Genomic DNA, 23,871 nt, shown 5'->3' on the forward strand with positions numbered 1-23,871 from the left:
AAAAAACTCTTCCAGCATTATGTGTGCATATTCTTGTTATGTGACTATGCAAATGAAGCAGACAAAGCAAAAGTCCCCAACAATCTCTTTCCCACAACCTGTCACTCCCTTTATTGATTTGATGTGTATCCTTCTGCACATAAAGAAAACATTTTGTAAGGTTTTTCCCTTCATGATGTCATTATACCACATATATTGTTTCATAATTTGTTTCTTCTCACTTAAAAATATGTCTTAAATTCTTTCCATCCGAGTATATGGTGGAGCTCCCTCACTCTTAGTTAACTGTTGCCTGGTATTCCTAAATGCGGACGTTCCGTCATGTATTAAATCACTCCCCCACTGAGGGGACTCAAGATCGTATCCAATATGGGCCATTACAGCCAGTGAGTAGTCTCATGTGGTTTTGTGCATATGTGTGTTCGTTACTCTAAGATGGATTTGTAGAAGGGAGGAAGGGAATGAAGCTTTGAAGTTTTATTAAATTTTGCCAGATTGTTCTCCAAAGCTCTGTAGTCATTTACGTTCTCTCCAGAGATGTTAACTGGGTGCTCATTTCACCACCACCATCAATACTGCATATTGTTAACCTTTTAAATTTTGATTATTACTGAAATTAAACCATTTTTTAGATGTTTTTTGAGCATTTGTATCTTTTCCTCAGATTGCCTGCTTATATCCTCTGCATGTTTTTCTATTGAGCTGTATGCATTTTTCTTATTGATTTATAAGAATTCTTTATACGTATGGAATATCAAGCTCCTTCTGTTGTGTGATTATTTTTTCATTATTTTAAAAACTTGTTGCGGACTCCAAATCAGTAGTTCAAAACAAATGGGTATGAAATGAAAGTAGTAAAGCTTAAGGTCAAGCATTAGTAAAATTTGTGCATGATAGTGTAATTGTTACAACTCAGTTTTACTTATTTTTATCAGCCTTGGCTACTTTCTAGGTTATTATCATCTTTTTATAATCCTTCTATATAAATAAAAGCAAAACTTACAATCAACACAAAGGATTAGCTTATTTTCTTTTATTATTTTTTTCTTTTTTGGTGTATATTTTAAGGAAAGTATTGATATTTAAAATATTCTTTTTGTATCAAAATATAAAATAAAGGTACAAGAAATATTTGTCAGTTATTTCTCATTTATTTAGTATTCCAAGACTCCAATACCAATAGCAAAATGTAAGTAGGTATTTGTTTAGTTTGATTAGTCATCGCTTGTAAAAAAAAAATAGTAATTTAAAGAACACACAGTTATTTTCAAACGTGCTTCAAGTTGCAAAAATCATCCAAGGGTGCAATACATTATAAATATGTGAGTGATCAATTGCTTCCAGACTATTTTCTTAGATTGAGAGATTTAAACATTTGTCGAAAGCTTTGGCAAACACACAGGACCAGAATAATTGGCAATGCCTAGGTTACCTGAGGATAAAATGAATCGATGGTCATAGATCTCTTAGTCCAGGGCCTGGAGCATTCTGGGAATTCCATATATTATATAAAACAGCAATAATGATGGTAATTCCTTTGGTCCTCACAGCGACCCTTTGTGGTGCAGCTACCGTGTGTCCTCATTGCCAGGGCAGGACATGGAGGCTTAGGGAACTTTTCTGGGTCTCACAGCTAGTACATCCAGAATGTGTGTTCATGATCTTGTGTCACCGTGCCTGTCAACGCTGTACTGAAGGATAAATGTCAAGTCGATAAAAACATTCTGAAGATGGGAAATAATAATTTAGCCATAAGCTGCTCAGAAGAAATCTTGGGAAACCATCCTAGTGGCACATTATCAACAAATTAGTTATTTCTGCCCATTTGGTTTCCATCCAGTTTTCCACTCGTATCTGGCGTGACGTGGGTGTTCACTAATATCATTATCAGGTCATAGAATATATTAACAAAATATAGTGGAACTTTTTTGGGAGGTTGGTCAAAGTCCGAAACTGAGCCCTCCAAAATGTAGCTGTAGCCACATTTGGTTATTTAAATTTCATTATAATTAATTAAAATGAAATCATATTAAATCTCCAGTTCCTCAGTTGCACTGGCCACATTTCAAGTGCTCAGTTGCCACATGGGGTCCCATTTTGGATGGATGGTTTTAGGACATTTCCATCAGAAAAGGTTCTGGTAGAAGTGCTGGCCTGTTCCCATATTACTGAGGGAACCAGAGACCCTGGTGTAATCTCTCTGTGTTACCCCTTGCTCAACAGATGCAGTGGTTTGTCAGGAGCGATGGGCTCTGTAATCAGAGCATCTCAGAGTCTTTCTAGTTATCTCCTGGATACACAGCTACTCCCTTAAAGGATCTGGCAGTTCATGTTCAAGTTCATTTGAGAATCAGGCTGCTAGTTCACTTAGTTTATAAGCTAAGGTTAAACATAGCTGAAAACTCAGATTTTGGACTTTGGGTTAATTCTTCAGATATATTTGTAAATTACGTATGTAAATCATGAAATTCTGGATTTTCTGATTTGGTGCAGTGAAGACGTGGACTACTGGTGTTCGTTATTTTTCCAGCTGTGTAATTACCTTTTTCTCTTACCCCCAGTCTTTTAAAGATTCCTGCCAAAAATTCTACCAAGCAGAGATGGAAGCACTCGACTTCGCTAATGCTTCAGAGGCGTCCAGAAAACACATAAACACCTGGGTAGCCGCTAAGACAGAAGGTGAAAATACACTGTTCTATCGTAATACCGTTTTAATCATTCTTGTCAGTTCCTTCACAAGACTGTCAAACCTAATCAGGAATGTTTTTTTTTTTCTCTAAATAACTGCAAATTTTAAAAATCTGCTTCTGAAGTATTGTCAACACATGACATTTTCTCTAGCTTTTCCCTGGCTTGTCAGATATCGTGATGTCTCTCAATATTTGGTTCACCTCTTCCAGAAGAATCACACTTTTACCATTGTGGGATTTTTTGTTCTTGTTAGTGTTAGTGTAGTCTTTTCACAAATAGCATAAGGAAAAATTCACATTTCAGGATTTGCATTGTTTCCCTCTCCGGCATGTCCCATACTTTACAGTTTATCCACTTGCTCTTGGACCCTTGGCCAAGCCCTTTTCTACCTTCAGTTCTTGACCAGAACTGTTCTTTACACTTGCTTCCACCTTTCACCTTCTGGACAGTCCTTTAAGTTCCTTTATTTAAGTCCTACTGACCAATCATCTCTTTCTCTCTCCTGTGTTATTAATTCATCCTGCGCATATTAACATCTACTTGTTCATTTTATGTACTTTATTCAAATGATGTTTTTTTGTTGTTTGTTTTTGTTTTTTACCAGCACTTGACACCCTATTGCAAGTTTTCATTGCGGTTGTTGTTTTATGGACAAGTATCCATTTATGTGGTTATATTTTGGGGGACCGTGAAATACATTCATCTGTGAGGTTGAAAGTTGTCCCCATCTGAATATCGTTCCTGATGCATGAATTGGGAAAATGTTTTAGTGAATGAGTTCTTTAATTCCTCCTTACAGGTAAAATCACAGACTTGCTGTCTTCTGATTCTGTCAACCCCATGACTAACCTGATCCTCGTGAATGCCATCTACTTCAAAGGAAACTGGGAAAAGCAGTTCAACAAAGAGCAGACCAAGGAAAGACCTTTTAAAATCAGCAAGGTGAGTATTTTGCAATAACACGGGAGGTGCTTGGAAACAGTCTTTGGGTTCATGGGGTTTTTTTAAAATGCAATTTTATTGATATGTATTCACACACCATACAATACATCCAAAGTATGCAATCGGTGGCTCACAGTAGCATCACATAGTTGTGCAATCATCACCACAATCAATTTTAGAACATTTTCATTACTCCAAAAAAGAGAAAAATATAAAAGAAAACTCAAAACATCCCACACCCTTATACTCCAATAAGTAATCTCTGGCATTGGTGTGGTACATTTGTTACTGTTGATGAAAGAATATTAAGATATTTCTGCTATTAAAGTCCATAGTTTGCAATAGGTACGTTTCCCCCCATATCCCCCTCTATTATTAATTCCTTGTGACAGTGCTGTGCATTTGTTGTAGTTCATGAAAGAATTGTTTATGTTTGTACTGTTAATCACAGACATTGTCCACCACAAGATTCCCTGTGTTATACATTCCCATATTTTAACCTCCAACATCCCTTCTGGTGACATACATGACTCTAAACTTCCCCTTTCCACCACATTCACACACCATTCAACACTAAATTATTCTCACAATAACGTGCTACCGTCAGCTCTGTCCGTTTCCGAACATTTAAATTCAACCTAGTTAAAAATTTAAAATTCTGCACATATTAAGCAACCACTCCCCATTCTCTAGCCTCATTCTATCTCCTGGGAACCTGTATCCTAGATTTTACGTCTATGAGTTTACGTAGTATAATTAGTTCGTGTCGGTGAGATCATACAGTATTTGTCCTTTTGTGTCTGGCTTATTTCACTCAACATAATGTCCTCGAGGTTCATCCATGTAGTGGCATGCTTCAGGACTTCATTCCTTCTTACTGCTGAGTAATATTCCATTGTGTGTGTGTGTGTGTGTGTGTGTGTCTGTATCGGTTTTTAAACATGCAAGAAGGTTGACCTCAGCGAACTTGACTTCACACGGCCCGTTGGTGGCCCAGCAGCAGGCCACCCACCCCCACCCCGTGCCAGGCCAGGGACTGTCTCTCACCCCCTCTTCCTCTTTGAACCTCATCAAAGGTGGCTGTGGACTTCCAGGCCCCTGGTCCTGCTCCCTTGTCATCTTCCGTGCTGTTGCCAGGGTGATCTGTCTCTGCCCCAAATCAGATCGTATAGCTCTGAGGTGTAGACCTTCCTCTTGAGAGAAAGTTCGAACTCCACAGCATGCTGTGCGAGGCTCTTTGCCCTCTGGATCGTGCCCACTTCTCTTTCTTCACTCTCGGGAACCTTCCCCGACCTCCTCCCGGGCCGGGTGGGAGGCCCTCCCCCGAGCTGGCCCAGCGCCCTCTGCTGGCCTCCCCGGGCACATCCCCGCCCACCCCTCACCATCAGAGGGCAGACGGGTGCCTTTGAGGTGCCTGGCACACAGCCGACGTGGAAAACACCAAACAAGTAGATGGCCTTCAGTCTTCTGCTGATAAGAAAGGTAATACAGATGAAAATTTTTTAGATGAACTAAGGGCATTTACACAGGAGAGGCACATTTATTGACCTCCAGCTTTGAAGATGGCCTTCTATCTTTCTCTCCAAATCCAGTTTCTTTCTTTCATCTTTTTCTTTTGTTAACTTTAATTATGGAGATTTTCACACACAAACAGAAGAGGGCCTTTTATTTTTCTCACCAAATCCAGTTTATTCTTTTTCTCTCCTAGAAATTGCTTTAACAAGATATATGTTAGGACTTTTCATGCCACTGCACCTAACGGAAAACCCAGATCACAGTAGTTTAAACTTGGGCATCCACCTCTCCTCCCAGGACATCTGGGGGTGGCAGAGGCCTGGGCCGAAGGGGCGCTTGGGAGACGCCCTCAGAAACCAGGCCACCCCCAGCAGGTGGCTCTCTTCCTCCCGGCCACCGAGGGTTCAGACGTGGACCTGCAGTACAGGCAGGAGGAAGGGGGTGGACCAAGGGCGGAGAGAAAAGCCTTTCCTTGTGTGTTGGTCACTTTATTCAGAAGGGGAAGCCTTCCTTCTCTACTGCTTCCTGTGGCTCCCGCTACAGATGGGGAGGGGAGGACTCCATCCTGCTTTCTGACCTATAAAGCAAAGGACAAACGGGGGCAGTGAATGTTGAGAACCAGCCTGTGGGTGGAGTGGCCTCAAAGGGCAGATTTTGAGTTGTTAGGAATTTGCATGATGAAACTTGTCTACGCTATTCCATATTTAGTGAATCACTCAGTTTCTAAGATTGGGATCCTTTGGCTCCTAAGGTAAGGGTCAGCAAACTACAGTGCTCAAATCCCACCCTGGACTATTTTTTTTAAATAAGGTTTTATTGGAATACAAAGTTTGTTTAAGGACACTTGGCCATGGGCTTTTCTACACACTAACAAGAGCGGAGTTGAGTGGTTGTGACAGAATTTTTGTGTGGTCCACAAAGCTGAAAACGTTTACTATCTGAGCCTTTATAGAAAACGTTTGCTGATCCTCCAGCGTGTTAGGAGGCAGTCAAAGAAGAGGAGGAGGTCATGGCTCTGGGTTAGTTCAGGGGAGCCCAACAAGGTAAAGACAAAAAGCTGAGCCAGATATATTTTTGGTTTGTTCCATTTAATACAAAATAATGTCATATACCAGAGAGCTGGGGGCTATCAGGGGCCTTCGACTGTGCCTGACAAAATAGGATTCAATAAGTTAGTAGCTGCTATTGTTAAATTACATAAACTACAAAGGATTCAGGAATGCAGGAGGTTTATTGCGTACAACACGGACATGGTTCTCAGAGCCTGCTTCCTGCCCAGCTGGGGAAGACACTGGTGATAAATGTAGTACTTTTCTAGCAAGTTAACTGTTTTACTTTCCTTGGCTGCCAAAGGAAACACCAAACTGAAGTAGCCTCATCAAAAAGTCCTTCTTAAAATAGGTTCACACCCACAGGAATGGAATAAGTTTAAGAATGTGTGTTTCTGGGGTACATACAGCTTCAAACCACCGCAGTTGTGTTAGTTTTGCCTGGTCCTTTCAGTATTCCTGTTCATTAGTCCATTCATTCATATATTCAGAAGATACTGTTTGAGTGCCAAGTAGGCACCAGGCACTGTGCTAGGACTGTAGGGGCAGAGGACCAAACGAGGCTGCCCTGCCCTCGGGAAGCTCAGTGTTCCTCGGGGAGGGAGACAGCAGTGTGGATAAGAAATAGGCATGTACCGGAGGGCAGAGGCGACATGGAGACAGATACAAAGGAGAGGGTCTGGGCAGGTGGGGGAGCAGTTTCAGGTGAGGTGGTGTTCGAGTGAAGAGGTATGGCTTGGGGGATGTGAGCTACCCAGGCAGGGATGGGCCTGGATCATCCATGGGCAGTGGTACAGATGAGATCACAGAGAAAGTGGGGGGGGGGGGGGGGGAGGGGCTGGCTCTCGTAGCTATTTACAGGTTGTCTTAAGGACTTTTGCCCTTGCTCTGACTGAGGGGGAACCACCAAAGGATAAGAGTGCTGTGGGCTGACCTACGTTTTACCAGGACACCCTGGCTGCTGTGCTGGCAATAATGAGGGGGATAAAGTCAGGAGCAGGGAGATCACATAGGAGTTTATCATGCTGATCAGGCCTGGGGTGATAGCAGCGGAGGTAGAGTTTGGTCAGAGTTTAAAGGGAGAGCCAAGGTAATTTGCTGTTGAGTCAGGTATGGGGGGTGAGAGAAAGACAGAAGTCAGGGGTGACCCCAATGTTTTTGATGACTGTAAGGATAGGGAAGAGTGTAGATATAGCAGGTTGGAAGGGAGCACCAGGAGCTCAGCGTTACATATTACTTTGCAGATTTCTTGTACATGCCCAAGCGCAGATGTCCAGGTGTCTGTGAAATATATGAGTCTAGAGTTCAGAGTCCAGGCTAGAGATTATATTTAAAGTCATGAGACCGGATGAGGTCACCAGGAGAAAATAAATTTAATGACTGAGCCCCAGGCACCCCATTTTTTGGAGGTCAAAGTAATGAAGACAAGCCAGAAAAGAAAGAACCCAGTGTGTTCTGGAAGCCAAAGAAAGAAAGTATTTCCAGGAGTGGAGTGGCCAACTCTGTTGAATGTCCCATGTGTCACATGGATCATGTTTCAACTTAATGTTTATCTGTTTCCTTTATAGAATGAGGAGAAACCTGTGCAAATGATGTTTAAGAAATCTAAGTTTCAAATTACTTATATAGGAGCAATATCCACGCAAATTCTGATGCTTCCCTATGTCGGAAAGGAGCTGAATATGATCATCATGCTTCCAGGTGAAGACACCGATTTGAAAACGGTAATGAGTGTTAAGCAACTGCTCATCTTTGGGAGTAGCATTGTGCTGTGATGGCAAAAGAATTACGTTTGAATTTCTGCTTTAGTAATTCTCCCCGTTACCCAGTTAATTAATTTTAGTGCTAGCACAACTTCCAATCACTTGTATTAACTTTCTGAAATTCAGAGATAAGTTGAGGATCTGGGGAAGAACTCCTGAAGTGTGAGAAAACTTTGATGGTTGCCAAAGGAGACCTGGGTAGATGTTCTTAGGAGAAGGTGTCCCAGCCCAGTGCTGACTCGATCCTGACTTCTAAGTAAGATTCCTTTCCTCATTCATTGAACCCTAGTCACTCTGTACAGAATAGTCATTAAGAGAAAATCAAACTGCTTTAAAGATATTTTAAAAACTCTCTGTAGACTTTGTTTTGGTAGCATTTTACTGCTTTTGCATAAGGGTGAAAACTCTCTCAAATCAACGCAGTACTGTGGAGAGGGTCCCTGAACGAACCGCTGTTCGTGGGAGGTGAAAATGGCCTGTCTCACTTGGTCAGGGAGTAGAAATAAGGTGCAGCCCCAAGAATGGACCACGTCATCAACAAAGGCCCTTCTGGACTGAAACGGATTTCACAAAGCCCCCCAAGTTTAGGGCAGAGAAGAGTTCTGAAAGGAAAGTTCCAGGCAAGAAGAGATGATTGATTTTACAAGGGCTGCCTAATGAAATCTTTCTGTGTGGACTTTTACTTCCCCTTTAGGTTTTCTTTGCTGTATTCCCAGTGACCCCACCACACTTGTCCTCCCACTGCTCCCCAATTTCACATGGTTCAAGGACAGTTAAAGCCTTCCCTTCTCCATTTGTCTTTCCAAAGTTGAAATAGGCCAGTGGTTTCAAAAGAGCTTTCTAAAATGTAAGTGAAAACAAAAAGTCAACAAAGTTTAAATAGCATAAAAGTCAAATTTCCAAATGATAGTCTTGTCATCCTGAGAGCCCCACTGAAAAGGCAGCGTGAGGCTTTATCAACCACTCCCCACGCCCCATCCCTCATCCTAAGTCATTTCACAATGTCTTCAAACCACCGTAATGGGCTTGCATAACTCCACAGAGTCCCTTCTCCCCCTTTTTCCACAGCACTTGGTTCCCCAAACATTCTTCCCTATCCGGGGATAAATGACAACCCCTCTACATACAAAATCTTAACAGTTCAAGCTTCTTAGAGGTGCTGGGTCTCCCTTTCGATTCAATTTCTGATCTGAGCCCCTTCCTTCCAGGCCTGGACTATCTCTTCCCACCCTGAAACATTATGTACGCACTTTCCCACCTGTCTTCCTGAGCATCTGTTCACTCTAACTTATACATCCTAATCATCTGACAATCAGTTATTTGTTTTGATAAGCATTCACGTGTGTGCTAAGTGCCAGGAGCTGTGCTAGAGGGAAGAGGAAGGCAAGGAATATTTCTGGAGTGCCTGCTGTAGTTATCCTCATATGTGTTTTCTCATCTAGTAAGATGTGGTTGGGATACCCCCTACCAGATATAAAAATGTACCTTGAATCTGCAGTGTGTGGAACCGTGTGATATTTTAGGAAGAGACAAAGGCATCAGTGGAACACAATAATGATGTTTTATAAACTCAGACATATATGAAAATTTATTATATGATAAAAGTAGAATTTTTAAATAGCAAGGGAGCAGTTTCTTTTCAAAAAGTTGACTCTATTTGGAAAAACAACTAAATTAGATCCCCATTTCCTATAATAAATAAATTGATGGATTAAAAAATGATGTAAAGACAAAACAGCAATAAAAGCACAAGTGACAAATACAGAATATTTTAAATAATGAGGTGTGGGAAAGGCTTTTCTAAGCATGATATCAAGCACAAAAAGAAATGTTTGAAACATTTGTATTTAGACATTAAAAGTAAAATACCACCCAGACAAGTTAAAAGATGAGTGAGATAGAGAAAATAATTGTTTTGTATATATAAAATAGGTATACGTGTATATATAAATATGTAAAGAATATCTACAAATAAATAAGGAAAAAGATCAATTAGAAAAACAGGCAATAATATGCACAGGAGTTCACCAAAAATATAGATGACCAGGAAACATATGAAAGTATAACCAAACTAAAAATAATGCCAATAAAACCAACCCAAACTATTTTCCACTTATAAAATTGTCCAATTAAGAGGATTGCTAATATCTATTGTTAGTGAGGGTTAAAAGAAAAGGGCTTTCATCAGATGCAGTTGGAATATTAATTGGGGCAATTTTTAAATTTCTATTAACATTTTTAATGCACACATCCTTTGACATAGCAGCCCCACTTGTAGCAGTCTCTCCTACAGAATGGTAGTACAGCTTTGTGTAGATGCACAAAGATGTTCAGTATAGCATTGTCTACAATGGTAAAAATACCAGAAGCAACCTCCATCTTTATGGGAGTAATTAGATAAAGTGTGATAGAGCCCCCACCATGGACTACTTGTCATGCGATCATTCAGGCTCGGTCGAGCTGTCAGTACTGAAATGGAGAGATTTCCAAGACACAGAGACAAGTGGGAAACAAGATTATAGAAAAATAGTAATAGCCAGTACTTACTAAGGAGATACTATGTGCAGAAATTATACTAGTAACACTTTATATATGTTAACTACATTAATACAACCTTCTAAGGTGGGAATGTTATTATTATTATCCCCTTTATAGATGAGGAAGCTGAGGCCCAGGGCAGTTAAGTTACTGGTTAGCTGGTTAGCGGAGAGCTGGTATACCAACCCAGGAGCCCGGCTCTGGAGTCCACCCCACCCTCCTCACCCCACCAGCTGCCTCTCCATGATGGAGTAACCAAGAGAAACCAAGGGCAGGTGCTTGTAGGTGTGCAGAGAAAACACCTGGAAGGATGGGCACCCAAACTGTTAACATCGTTCACATTAGGGATTGGACTGAGGCAGGGAAATCCCATTGTTTTCTTTCTATACCATGCACAGTAAACATGTTTTGGATTTGGGGACTTAAACAGCTCTACTACTAAAAAAAAAAGAAAGAAAGAAAAGACGATGCTCTCCTCAAGATCACCATGATATGAGTGGTACGGAGCACTCAGATGTAAGGAAAGAATCACAGTGCAAGGCACCAAGGGCAGTGACAGACGGGGCACAAAGGGTGGAGCTCGCAGAGGGCTGGGTGCTGTGGAAGGCTTCTCAGAGGCGGCGGCATTTGGGTTGTGCCTCGAAGGAGAAGGTGGAGTCCGTGCGGAGAGAATGGGTGGGAGCGGGCTCTGTGGGGAGGGCTGGTGCGGGCAGAGGCCTGGAAGGGGCGGCTGCCAGGGAGGAAGGTGAGAGTTGCAAAGTATAGGGGCAGGTGTGGCTGGAGAAGCCGAAGCCAGGTGGAGAGGCTGGAGGCAGATCAGGACCTTGATTCAGGGGCAGCAACGTGAGTACAGCGTTTCCCTAAAGAATGTCCTTTGAGACCCCACATTCTCCAGGTGCTTCTCAAACACGGAGTCACTGGCTGAATAGGTGTCTCAGTTTGCTGCTGTGACAAAGTGCCGTGCACAGACACGTGTTGTCTCACAGCTCTGGAAGCCAGGTATCCTATCATGGTGTCGGCAGGGCCGGGCTCCCTCGGACATCTGTAGGGAAGACTGTTCTGTGTCTCTCTCCTGGATTCTGGAGGTGGCCACGTTCCTTGGCGTTCCCTGGCTTATGGCATAAAAACACAGTCTGTGACTCTCGCCACATGGCTGTCTTCTCTTTCTGTCTGTATCTCCTCCCTCTTCCCTATAAGGACACCAGTCTCATTGGATTAAGGGCCCACCCTACTCCAGTGTGACCTCATTTTAACCAATTCCATCCGTAACAACTCTCTTTCCAGTAAGATCCCTAAATTAGATCCCTATTTCCTATCATAAATAAATTCCAGATAGATTAAAAAATTGTGTAAAGACAAAAAAGCAATAAAATCACAAGTAACAAATACAGGAGAATATTTTAAATAATATTGCGGTGTGGGAAAGGCCTTTCTAAGCATAATATCCCATTCTGAGGTACTGAGCAGTAGAATGTCAGCGTATCTTTTTGGGTGGGGTGGCGGAGCCACAGTCCAACCCATAACAAAGAGTTTGTGAATCCGTTTCCTGTATTCTCTTCTGGGTGATCCAAAGATATACATTGTATCACATTAAAGGCTCTGACAAGCCCCACCGGAAAGAAACTTGGAAAGAAGGTGTTTCCCTAACATGTTTGCCCATATGTCCTCTTTCTCCCAGTTACATGCAATAAGGATAACGTTCTGAGTTCTGAACACATGAGGAAATGTGATTGTTCTGGAGGGGGCTTGGGTAGGGGCCCAGCCAGGTCAGAGGTCAGTGCCCTGCTTCCTCCTGGGGAGCACAGGGACAGTACCTGCCTCTGAGGGTCACTGGGGGATTGAAGGAGATGGTGTACATAATTGCGTTCATTTCCATGCACAGAGTAAGCCATTGGTGATGTCAGCAGTCTTCTCCCCAAACTTGCTAAATCTTTGCAGCTTTGTCCATCAGAAAGTGCTTGTATAGGGCAGAGCTTCTCTAATTCTAAAATGAATCCCATGGGGACCTCGTTGAAATTCAGATTCTGATGTAGTTGGTCTGGGGATTCTGCATTTGTCACTAGCTCCCTGGGGAGGCCAAAGTTGTGGCCCGTAGACCGTACTCCTGGTAGCGAGGCGGGGAGACTCGTTGGTTAAAGCAGGAGAGTAGTCTGTGTTTTAGAACTGGAAGGAGAGAGATGAGGTGGATCAGATGAGGGGCAGCTCTGGCATTTCAGCAAGGACCTGACAAGGGCCCAAAGGAAGGCAGGGGCCATGGAGACAGGGGAAGGGCCAGACTGGGGGTGAAGTTACAGATGTTGTATCAACAGAACCTGGTGATGGGTTCATGGGGAAGGAGAGGGTGGGGAAAGAGAAGGCCAGGGCTGAGATGTGCTACCTTAACCCGCCTTCATAGGACACAACACAACACCAGGAGAGAATGGACGCTTTCACACAAGTGTAGTCTAAGCTGGGTCTGTTATAGTTTCTGTCCCAGAGCACCAGTTTGAGTGTGTTCCTGTAGCTGAAGGGTCAAGGCATAGAGATGTGAAATTGTTTAGCTGAATGGTTTAGCATCTCTGTGCTCTCTTCTAGAACTTCGCTGTCCAATATGTAGCCACTCACCACATGGAGGGCTACTTAAATTTAAGTTAATGCAAAGCAAATGAGATAAAAAATCCAGGTCTTCCCTTGCACCACCCTCATGTCTGGCCAGCGGCTACTGCATCTGACAGCGTGGGCACAGAGCTCAAACATCGCAGCAGAAAGTTCTTCCAAAATACTACTCCAGGTCTTCAAACTCTCCCTCTCTTCTTGTAGGTGGAAAAAGCACTCACTTACGAGAAGTTCGTGGAATGGACCAGGGAAGACATGATGGATGAAGAAGAGGTGGAGGTTTTCCTTCCCAGGTTTAAACTGGAGGAAAATTATGACTTGGAGGCTGTCTTTCACAGCTTGGGCATGACCGACGCCTTTGACCAGGCCAGGGCAGACTTCTCCGGAATGTCATCTGAGAAGAGCCTGTTCCTGTCCAAGGTCGTGCACAAGTCTTTTGTGGAGGTCAACGAGGAAGGCACCGAGGCGGCGGCGGCCACGGCCGCCATCATGATGCTGCGTTGTGCCATGATCACTCCCAGGTTCTGTGCGGACCGTCCCTTCCTTTTCTTCATCCAGCACAGGGAGACCAAGAACATCCTCTTCCATGGCCGGTTCTGTTCTCCGTAGGGAATGGTGGTTCCCAAAGGGGGCTCCTCCTCCTCCTCCTCCTCCTGGCCGGTTTCCTCTCACCATCAGCCATGTGCCTGCCCCTAAGTGACCTTATTGATGTGCTGGTGAGAATGCAGAAATAAAGGCCTGGCTTGGCAGTTCCACTTTCAGACCTCTGGTGTGCCTGTGTGCTTCAATGGTCAGTGTTTGGGATCCAGAATCAGCCTTCCCTGGAGGCCTGTGGTTGCTTGGGCAGTGGGAGCACTGCCGCTTAGCAGAGCCCTCAGCCTGGAGGGATGTGTGAGCTGTGCTCCCCGCCCCCACCCCACTCCCTATGGGGGTTGAGTCATGTCCCCATAAAGAGGTGTTCACAGTCTCCATGATGTCCCTGTGATGTGAATCCAGCTGTAAATAGGACCTTTCAGGATGTTAAGATTAGTGAAGGTGTGGGTGCATTTGTGGAGAGGATCTCGATGATCCTATTTAGACGAGGCCAAACTGAATCAGAGTGGACCTTAATCCATAGGACTGGAGGCCTTATAAGGAGGGAAGATGCAGAGAGAGGCACCGACGACTGAGCAGGAGGAGGAAAAGCAGGGGGCAGAGGCAGGGCTGCAAAGCAGGGAACCCAAGGATCGCAGCAAACCAGCAGAGGAACGCCCCGGACTCAGGCAGGAAGCACGGCCTGTTGAGAACTTGATGAGAGGCCTCTGGCCTCCAAAGCCGTAAGACGATAACTTCCTGCTAGAAACCAGCCGGTCTGTGACATTTGTCGTAGCAGCCCTGGCAACTGAGACTCCTGCACACTAGCCTTTCACTGCCCCAGGGGCTTCATGTGTGCTCAGCCTGCTGGGCTTCTCTTCCCCCAGACCCCAGAAGATGAGTGTTGCTTTTCCCTCTTTTCTACTTCATAGCACTGAATTCTTGCCCCATTTTCTAATGAGAGAGCAGGCAGTGAAGTGGAGAGCCAGGAGGAGCTGGGGCAGGCCTCAGGAAGCCCCAACGAGGGAGCTCCATCCTCAAAAGTGTTGCGAGCTCCTCGGGAGCTAGCACAGAGTTGGGGAGAGCAGCCAGGTCAGACCGGGGAGAATCAGTCCCATTTCCCACATGTTCCTACATTTGTCACTGTCTGCATCCAGAAGGATCTGTGGATCACAACATTCCCGGAAGATTTCCAGTTGCTGTCAGGAGGCAGAGATGATTTGACATGTCCCGTTCCCAGAGGTAGAGAGTAAGAGGGTTTGATGAGTAAGTATCAGGCAACTTAATTTCATTTCAAGCACTGAAAAAAGCAAAAGGTGGATAAAGTTTCTGTGGGCACCTGTGCTACTCGATACGTGATTGCCATGTTCGGTGACATGGGAACTCATCGATGCATCAGGTTGAAGGGGAAAAGCACTGCTGTTTTCTAGGCACTGTGGAAAGGACCTCTTCTGCCTCCTAGTTGCAGTCACTAGGGGCCAGGGTGCTCTGACTTAGCTGCTGCAACTCCTGTATTGGCTGCATCCAGGCTACTTTACCCTTTGTATCTGCACCAGCAGCTTGGCCATGGGGAGGGGAAGGGGCTGAGGAGCCTAAGGAGACCCTGAAATTGCAAGTGGGCTAAAAAGAGGAAAGTGGGGTGCCAGGGGTGAGGTTTGGTCATTGGTCTGTGTAGTATACTATTTGCACTCTTTATAAAACTGGGACCTGGGGACTGGGGAGAGGACGCCCAGGTGGGGAATGAGCCCTCAGATTAGGAGATGCTCCCATCACAGAGAGCGGTCGTGTGCCACCCAGCTCAGCAGCCCTGCAGATAGCCAGGTTGCATGCAGGCAAGGGGTCCTGGGGTGTGTTCTAGTTTGCTAATGCTGCTGGGATGCAAAACATCAGAAACGGATTGGCTTTTATAAAGGGGGTTTATTTGGTTACAAAGTTACAGTCTTAAGGCCATAAAGTGTCCAAGGTAAGTCATCAACAATCGGGTACCTTCATTGGAGGATGGCCAATGGTGTCCGGAAAACCTGTTAGCTGGGAAGGTGCGTGGCCAGCATCTGCCCTGGAGTTCTGTTTTCAAAATGGCTTTCTCCCAGGATGTTCCTCTCCAGGCTGCAGTTCTCAAAAATGTCATTCTCAGTTGCTCTTGGGGTATTTGTCCACTCTCAGCTCCTCCAGAGCAAGAGTCTGCTTTCAACAGCCATCTTCAAACTGTCTCTCATCTGCAGCTCTTCTCTCAGCTTCTGTGCATTCTTCAAAGTGGCCCTCTTGGCTGTAGCAAGCCTGCTCCTTCTGTCAGAGTTTATATAGTGCTCCAGTGATTTAATTCAGACCCACCCTGAATGGGTGGGGCAACACCACCATGGAAATTATCCAACCAAAGGTCTTGTCCACAGTTGATTGAATCACATCTCAATAGAAACACCCAAAGTATTCCAAAATCTAATCAACACTAATATGTCTGTCCACACAAGATTGCATCAAAGATAGTGGTATTTTGGGGGACATAATACATTGAACTGGCACAGGGTGTAAGTGGAATTGTCACGACTGGCTCAGAGTTAAGGTGTTTTTCTTCTTCCCTTTCCCTGGGATCTGGAACTTCAGGCAATCTCAGTAGTAAGTTAGGAAAACGAACGTCAGGGGTTTGATCTGACAGACCTGCAACACGGCAAGACTTCATCCCTGTACGAATCCACAATGCCAGGGGACCAACAACACAGACAGTGTGCACACTGCTCGGACAGGCTCTTTGGGTTCACTCAACCACTTCACTTTAGCCACCTCTCAAACAGCCTCTGAAGAGTTACAGCTCCATGTTTTACTACAGTTCGGTAATAGCCACCCACATCATCATCCACATCCTCGATGAACCCGTGCTGGAAAGCATTTCCATTATGCTGTGTCAGCATCCATGAAGTAGAATCCTCCCAGGATTTAATTGTAAGAAAACACTCGTCTCCCCCCTCCACAGGTGTCTGCTGCTTAGGATTGGATGTTTTTCATAGGTGATTTTATTTAATCCTCAGCAATGAGGAAGTCAGGATAAGGTACTTGAAGGTTCTTGCAGCTACCAAGAGGGTAGAACCAGATGGAGTGTCTGGTCTGATAATGCCAAAGCTCTGGTTCATTCCCAGAGGCAGATCTGCCCAAGGGTGTGCAGGAAACCTCGGCAGCTTCCATGGGAAAGCTCAGTGCAGGAGGATCAGGGCCAGAGCAGGGACTGCCTCTGATAGGAAGTCTCATCTCTCTGGCTCTATTCTCCGTCTGAAAAATGGGACTTGGAAATTTCCAGTACTGAAAGCCCATGCAGTTGGAACCCAAGATGGGGGTCCTGGGATGTGGAGCTAAGGGCAGGTGCAGCTGGGCTCTGTGCACTCTGCAAGGCTCCCTGCATCCCCAGGGCCCCCTGTGGAGGTGCTGAGACCCACCCCCTGGATTCCATCCCTGTTTGCCAGGAATGGCCTTAGGGTGCATTCCAAAAGAGGTACCAAAGCAGCAGAGAGAGGGAGAGAGGGAGAGGAGCCCAGGCCTCTTAGGTTGGAGGGGATGGAAGGGCAAAGGCCCTGAGCCCCTGGGCTTGCTGCACCCACTGACCCAGGTCTGGGCAGGTGGGATGCCTGGAGTGGGCTTCTTGGGACCCAGGAGTCACCCCTGGGGCACTGTTGTGGAATGCAGGGGGTTGGGGAGTGGGTCACACAGGAATTGGATATCCTGGAGCAGCAGAGGCTGAGGCATCAGGAGGCTTTACTGAGGTTTTAAAGGCCTGTTCAACAATGGGTAGGACACGGGTTTGGGAGCAGGCACCAAAAATCCTACTGCATTCCAGGAGATGAGAAGGTGGCGATGAAATACACTAACATGATTAGTTTCCCAGCTGCTATGACAAATACTATGCAATGAGTGGGCTTAAACAATGGGAACTTATTGGGTCTCAGTTTTGAGGCTAGAAGGTTTTATTTTTCTCCCTGTAGATTGTAGCATTCTAGTGCTAGCTGCTGGCAATCTTTGGGAGTTCCTTGGCCTGCATCTCTGCCGCCCATCACTGGTGATGTCCTCTCCTTTCTCCCTTCTGTGGCTTTCGTGTCCTCTTTATAAGGCCTCCAGTAATCCAGATTAAGATCCACTCTCGTTAAGATGCCACACCTTAACTAAAAATACCATCTCCAAGAGGTCCTACCTGCAACGGATTTACACCCATAGGAATGTGGATTAGGATTAAGAACATGTCCATGTTGGGGTACATCATTCAATTTACCAGATAGGGTGCATTATCGGGGGTGATTTTCATTGTTTTGACATCCTTTTTTTTTTTTCCAAATTAACAAAGTGTCACTTTTATTTATAGTACAATTGTTAGAAGTCTGCAAAATAGCACAGAAATTGAACTACTTTTCTTTTCCCCACCCATTAGTGGTTTTTATGTTTTTACTAAAACTTGGGTCAGCCTCCTTGGGGCCCACAGGTCCCTTTGACATCACCTGTCTGCATCCAGCGCTCCCAGGTAACTTTAATTCAGAAGTGGGATGGGGACTCCCTTGAACCCCACTCTGTGTGTGTTGGGGTGGGGGAGCACTGGTTATCATCAGCTGGAAGGAGTTAAGGCAAATATGGAAACTTTCAAGGCAGCTGCCAGGACTGCTGGGCTGCTCTTAGGGTGCCCCCTGCTGGCCACACATGGACACAGGAGAAAAAGTCCTGTACTTGGCCACAGGTTAAAAAAAGTCATTTCAGAAAAGGCCAAAAAAGGCATTTGTTGTGAATGCAAAAGAAAAAAGTGCATAGAAACTCCAGCCCCTCAAAGCAGCTGGGCTATGAAAGCAAAAGGTTGACTATATTAAGACTTCAGGAAAACACAAAATAATCCTCCTTTAAGAATTCCAAGATTAAAAAGAATTAGAAAAAACAATTTTGGGAAGAAAGCAAAAGCTTGTTTTTATTTGTTGGTTCGGTTTTGTCATTGAAAAATGAGGAAGTGATGTTTACATTTTTCAAATCTTAGCATTTTTAGTCTCTGGGGTTTCAGAAAGGATGTTGATAATGTGACCGAAGGTAGATTAAACAGTTTGGGAGCTCTTCCTGCCCCAAGGGCAATTCTAGAAGACTTTTAAAGGTAAATTGAAAAAAAATGTGTCAGCACAATCACTTCAGTTGCCGCCCGGGCCCCACATCTGACTCAGCTTCTAGAAACTTAGAAAGTTGGAGGTGGTGAGGACTTACGGATCTAATCGAATTTCACATGCAAAAACAGTGGAGACCATCTCTTTCTAGCTAGGCCAGCTTGGCAGGTGAAATCACTGCCCTCCCCGCTACGTGGGATCAGACACCCAGGGGAGTGAATCTCCCTGGCAACGTGGAATATGACTCCCGGGGAGGAATGTAGACCTGGCATCGTGGGATGGAGAACATCTTCTTGACCAAAAGGGGGATGTGAAAGGAAATGAAATAAGCTTCAGTGGCAGAGAGATTCCAAAAGGAGCCGAGAGGTCACTCTGGTGGGCACTCTTACACACACTTTAGACAACCCTTTTTAGGTTATGTATTAGTTAGGGTTCTCTAGGGAAACAGAATCAGTGAGAGGTGTCTCTGACTATCAAATTGTAAAAGTGACTCATGCAACTGTGGGTATGCACGAGTCCAAATTCTGTAGAGTCGTCAGCAACTGTCAACTCCAAGGAAGATGTCCAATGAACTCCTCAGGAAATGAACCGGCAACTTCAACGAACTCCTCAGGAAATGCTTCACTGGGCAGCCGAAGAAGAAGTGAAGGTCCTCCATCTGTCTTGCTTATAAGTCTTCAACTGATTAATTGGATTAAATCCAGCCAATTGCATTCTCTCACTGTGGAAGGCACACCCTTTGGTGAGTCATCAGTCACAGCTGCAGTCAATTGACTGATGATTTAATAAACCAGCCTGTTCTGTTTCCTCACAGAAATTGTTAGGCTGGTGTTTGCTTGACCCGACAGCTGGGTACTACCACCTGGCCAAGTTGACACATGAACCTAACCATCACAGGTTCTAATGAATTGGAATAGCTAGCTGTAAATACCTGAAGCTATCAAACTACAACCCAGAACCCTTGAATCCTGAAGACAATTGTATAAAAATGTAGCTTATGAGGGGTGACAATGTGATTGGGAAAGCCATGTGGATCACACTCCCCTTTGTCCACTGTATGGATGGATGAGTAGGAAAATGGGGGCACAAAAAAAAAGGGCACCCAGTGTTCTTTTTTACTTTAATTGTTCTTTTTCCCTTTAATTTTTATTCTTATTATTTTTGTGTGTGTGGTGATGAAAATGTTCAAAAATTAATTTTGGTGATGAATGCACAACTCTATAATGATACTGTGAACAACTGAATGTACGCTTTGTATGACCGCATGGTATGTGAATATATCTCAATAAAATTGAATTAAAAAAAACAACAGTGGAGACCAGAGCAACCAAGTGTCCATCACCAGATGAATGAACAAACAAAACGTGGCATCACCCACAGCATGGAACACTATTCGGCAATAACAAGCGGGGAAGCTCTGACATGCGCTAGAACGTGGACGAGCCCCGTAGCATTAGGCTAAGTGAGAGAAGCCAGACACCAGAGGGCACACGCTACATGATTCCACTTACAGGAAACGTCCAGAACAAATAAATCTAGAGACAGAAAATAGATTACAGGTGACCAGGGGTTGAGAAGTGGGGGGAGGAGAACCGGTTGCTACTACTTGGTGGGCACCAAGCATCCTGCCTGGGTCGATGCAAAAGCTTCGGAAATAAACAGTGACGGTGGCTGCACAACACCGTGAATGAAATGAATGCCATGGAATTGTACACTTAAAAATGGCTGAAATGTCAAGTTTGATGTTATGTATATGTATTTTACCACAATAAAATTTAAAAAGAAATAAATACATAATGGAGGCCAGGATGGGCAGAGTTACCTGCAGTTTCTCGGTAGGTGAACGGCACAGGCAGGGCCAGAATGAAGGTGGCTGACACCTGATGTGACCCCTTTCCCTGCACCCCATACACCCCTGACAGAAGTCCACTTCCTGGTGTAGATGGTAAGGGTAACTCATCCATCCAGGGAGCCTTCCGGGGTGCCCCCTCCCCTGGGAAGTCAGGCCAACCTAGGGGAAAATGTAGTTTGGTAAAAATCCATGTGATCTGAATTTTAAAGGTCCTGGAATGGATCTGGGCAGGGGCGGGGGGGTTGCAGTTTAAGGAAAGAAATAGGAGCTGCTTGAATGTTGACACGGCAGACCCTGAGTATTTTTTTTTTTCCATTGAGTTGTTTAGTAATTTTTTCCCAAGGTCTTCCAACATGAGTCACAGAAGGAATATCTAATTGTCCCTCCAAGGTAGGATATTTTTCCATAGTGTAAATAACTGACTTCCTGTTTTCTGCCCATCTATGATATCACAGCAAGAAACATAGATATAAATTATTTTTTCTCTTTACTTGGATGATTAGGAAAGGATACTGGCATATAAACTTAAATAAAAGCTAATGACTTGACTGGCAGTTGATTTGCTAATTTTATTAAAATAAAGACATACTTTAAACTAAATATATATATACACACACACACATATATACATATACACAACACACACACACATATATATATATACACATATCTGGCACTTTGCTTTGGCTGGGATCTTTGAAATTAAGGCAAAGTTGCTGATAAGATAATAGTGACCATTGCACCCTCGACCTTTTTCCCACTCTTAAAGCACAAAGTAGCCAGAGATGCTGACAAAAAGGCAGCACAGATGCGTAGATAAGTGCTTCAGAAAGTGCACTAGGTGTCTTAAGTGACATAGAAAACACCAGGTCCTGAAATGTACACAATTTCCGGAAACCCAGCTTATTTTGAAAAGATTCACTCTCAACTGGTAAGGCTTTGCATAAATACATTTCTCAGGTTCCATGATGGTGCACCATGAGGTGGCACGTGAGGTAGATTCTTTTTGCATTTGGCAGACGTTATTGTCCAAGCTGGGTGTATGTCCCGTGTCCAAATGTACTGCTTCACTTTCCCAGGTTTGGAATGTCTCCCTCAACATCCCCCCATGCCTCTCCCCCAGTCTGCAAGTCACAGAAAGCCCCAGGTTCTAGCTCTTCAAATCTGGAGGGATGTTTTCTTCGTCCACAGGCTGTTTAGGCTTTAACTGGCTGAGCAGTGTTAAAAATGAATATCTCAAGCTCCCTGCCATGCAAATGTTTAATCCTACACAGTTTAACACAGAGAAAATGTAGTCTCCACCAACTAATATCCCAGTGTAGACAATGGGTATGTTCAGTGTAATAACTGCACAAGACTGTGGAGAATATCAGTAGGAACCCCAAAAACCAGGAAAGAAGAAACTGTATGATAAATAGAACATTATTCCACTGCTTGAATTCAGTAGCCTGTTGGAGGTCTCCAGTGGAGACACTAATAGTAAGCGTTGGCATGATCATGAAACAGGCATTGTAGGAAAGCACTCCGTATTTCCTTAGCTCCTTTGGGTCCATTTTCTGTTTGCTATAAACTCCATTCGCTGCTGTGAAGACGTCATTCAAGAACACAAAAATAGAGCCTTCCAAGTTAAACACCAGTTCTGAACCAGCTGCTATGAAAGCACCAAGAATGATGGGTAAAGACACTTACAATTATGTTCAATGAATAGTGTTTCCCAAGTAAGACAGTTTCCAGAAGTACAATAAGTGGGATGGTAAACTTCCTGAGCATGGTAAACATCAGGCAAGGGCAAGCTTAATTTACTTGTGCCTGCTAATCCACTTAAGTGGTGTGCTGGTTTGGATGTATTATGTCTCCCAAAACACCATTATCTTTGATGCAGTCTTGTGTGGGCAGGAAATGAATTGGTGTTGATTGGGTTGGAGACTTTTGATTGGATGTTTCCATGGAGATGTGATCACTCAGCTGTGGGGGAGATCTTTCGTTGGATAATTTCCATGGAGGTGTGGCCCCGCCCATTCAGCATGGGCCTTGATTAATTTACTGGAGCTCTATATAAGTTCAGACAGAAGGAGCGAGCTTGCTACAGCCAAGAGGGACACTTTGAAGAATGCACAGGAGCTGAGAGGAGTTGTAGATGAGAGACAGTTTGAAGATGGCTGTTGAAACAGACTCTTGCTCTGGAGAAGCTAAGAGAGAACAAATGCCCCTAAGAGCAACTGAGAGTGACATTTTGAAGAGGAGCTGCAGCTAAGAGAGGAATGTCCTGGGAGAAAGCCATTTTGAAACTGGAACTTGGAGCAGATGCCAGCCATGTGCCTTCCCAGCTAACAGAGGTTTTTGGACGCCATTAGCCATTCTCCAGTGAAGGTACTCAATTGTTGATGTGTTACCTTGGACACTTTATGGCCTTAAGACTGTAATTTTGTAACCAAATAAACCCCCATTATAAAAGCCAATCCATTTCTGGTGTTTTGCATCCCGGCAGCATTAGCAAATTGAACAAGTGGTTTCCAACATACAAGAGAGGAAAAGGAAACAGCTTTACAGGAATTTTCTTGTCAAAATCAGGGAAGTGAATTATTTTATTTAGCTTGGACACATTCAGTTTCATTGTGGTGGCTGCCATCTGTCCAATTCCAAGAACAACTGGTGATGGGAAACCACACGTGGTCAGCAGCACCTTGTTGACCAGCACGATGAGGAAGGAGCTGATCTGGTAGATGAGCAGAAACAGCAGTTTGGCCACCTGTGAGGGCAGCCGCTGTGGTGGGATCCGTGCCTGCGCCCTCAGCCTGGTTCCTGCTGGTTATGTCCCACGAGCCTGGAGGGGATCCCTTGGCCACAGTCTGAATGGCCCGGGCTGGGACCCCAGTTCCGTCCCTGCCCCTCAGCTGGCCAGGGAAGGGGGCCAACATACTTTTTTTTAATGTTTAAATTTTCTGCAATGAACACGTACTCTCGTATAATAAGAAAAATATTTAAAACAGTGCACAAAAAAGAAGGCTTTCTGTTCTATTTAAATATGTTGGAAGTTTGTGTGTGGGGAGGTGGGAGTTGTTCTTTCCTTGTAAGTCATAGAAATTCCCACATGCGAAGTTTTTCTCTTTTCTCACTTTTCTCCCATCCTTATTCCTCCCCCCTCTCTGCCCATCCGCTCTCCAAACAGTTCTTCTTTCAGTTCATTCTCCTTTGAAACTGCTCAGCCCAAGGCAATAAAGGAAGTGTGTTTCCGGACT

General features: G+C 44.4%; 1 protein-coding gene and 1 pseudogene across 4 annotated transcripts in view; one reads left to right on the forward strand and one right to left on the reverse strand.

The window, feature by feature from the left end:
• SERPINB6 (serpin family B member 6) overlaps window positions 1-13,856 on the forward strand; it is a 57,357-nt gene extending 43,501 nt beyond the window's left edge. For all 4 annotated transcript variants that reach the window (XM_037843741.1, XM_037843742.1, XM_037843743.1 and 1 more), the window contains exons 4-7: window positions 2,562-2,679; window positions 3,491-3,633; window positions 7,766-7,921; window positions 13,298-13,856. In XM_037843741.1, coding sequence (XP_037699669.1) covers window positions 2,562-2,679; window positions 3,491-3,633; window positions 7,766-7,921; window positions 13,298-13,702 — 822 coding nt within the window. In that variant the 3' untranslated portion in view covers window positions 13,703-13,856. The remainder of the gene's footprint in view (window positions 1-2,561; window positions 2,680-3,490; window positions 3,634-7,765; window positions 7,922-13,297) is intronic.
• Window positions 13,857-21,782: 7,926 nt separating this feature from the next.
• Window positions 21,783-23,550, reverse strand: LOC119540855 (annotated as a pseudogene).
• Window positions 23,551-23,871: the final 321 nt, after the last annotated feature.

This window comes from Choloepus didactylus, chromosome 7 (genome assembly GCF_015220235.1).
Source record: "Choloepus didactylus isolate mChoDid1 chromosome 7, mChoDid1.pri, whole genome shotgun sequence".
NCBI classification, from domain to species: Eukaryota; Metazoa; Chordata; class Mammalia; order Pilosa; family Megalonychidae; genus Choloepus; species Choloepus didactylus.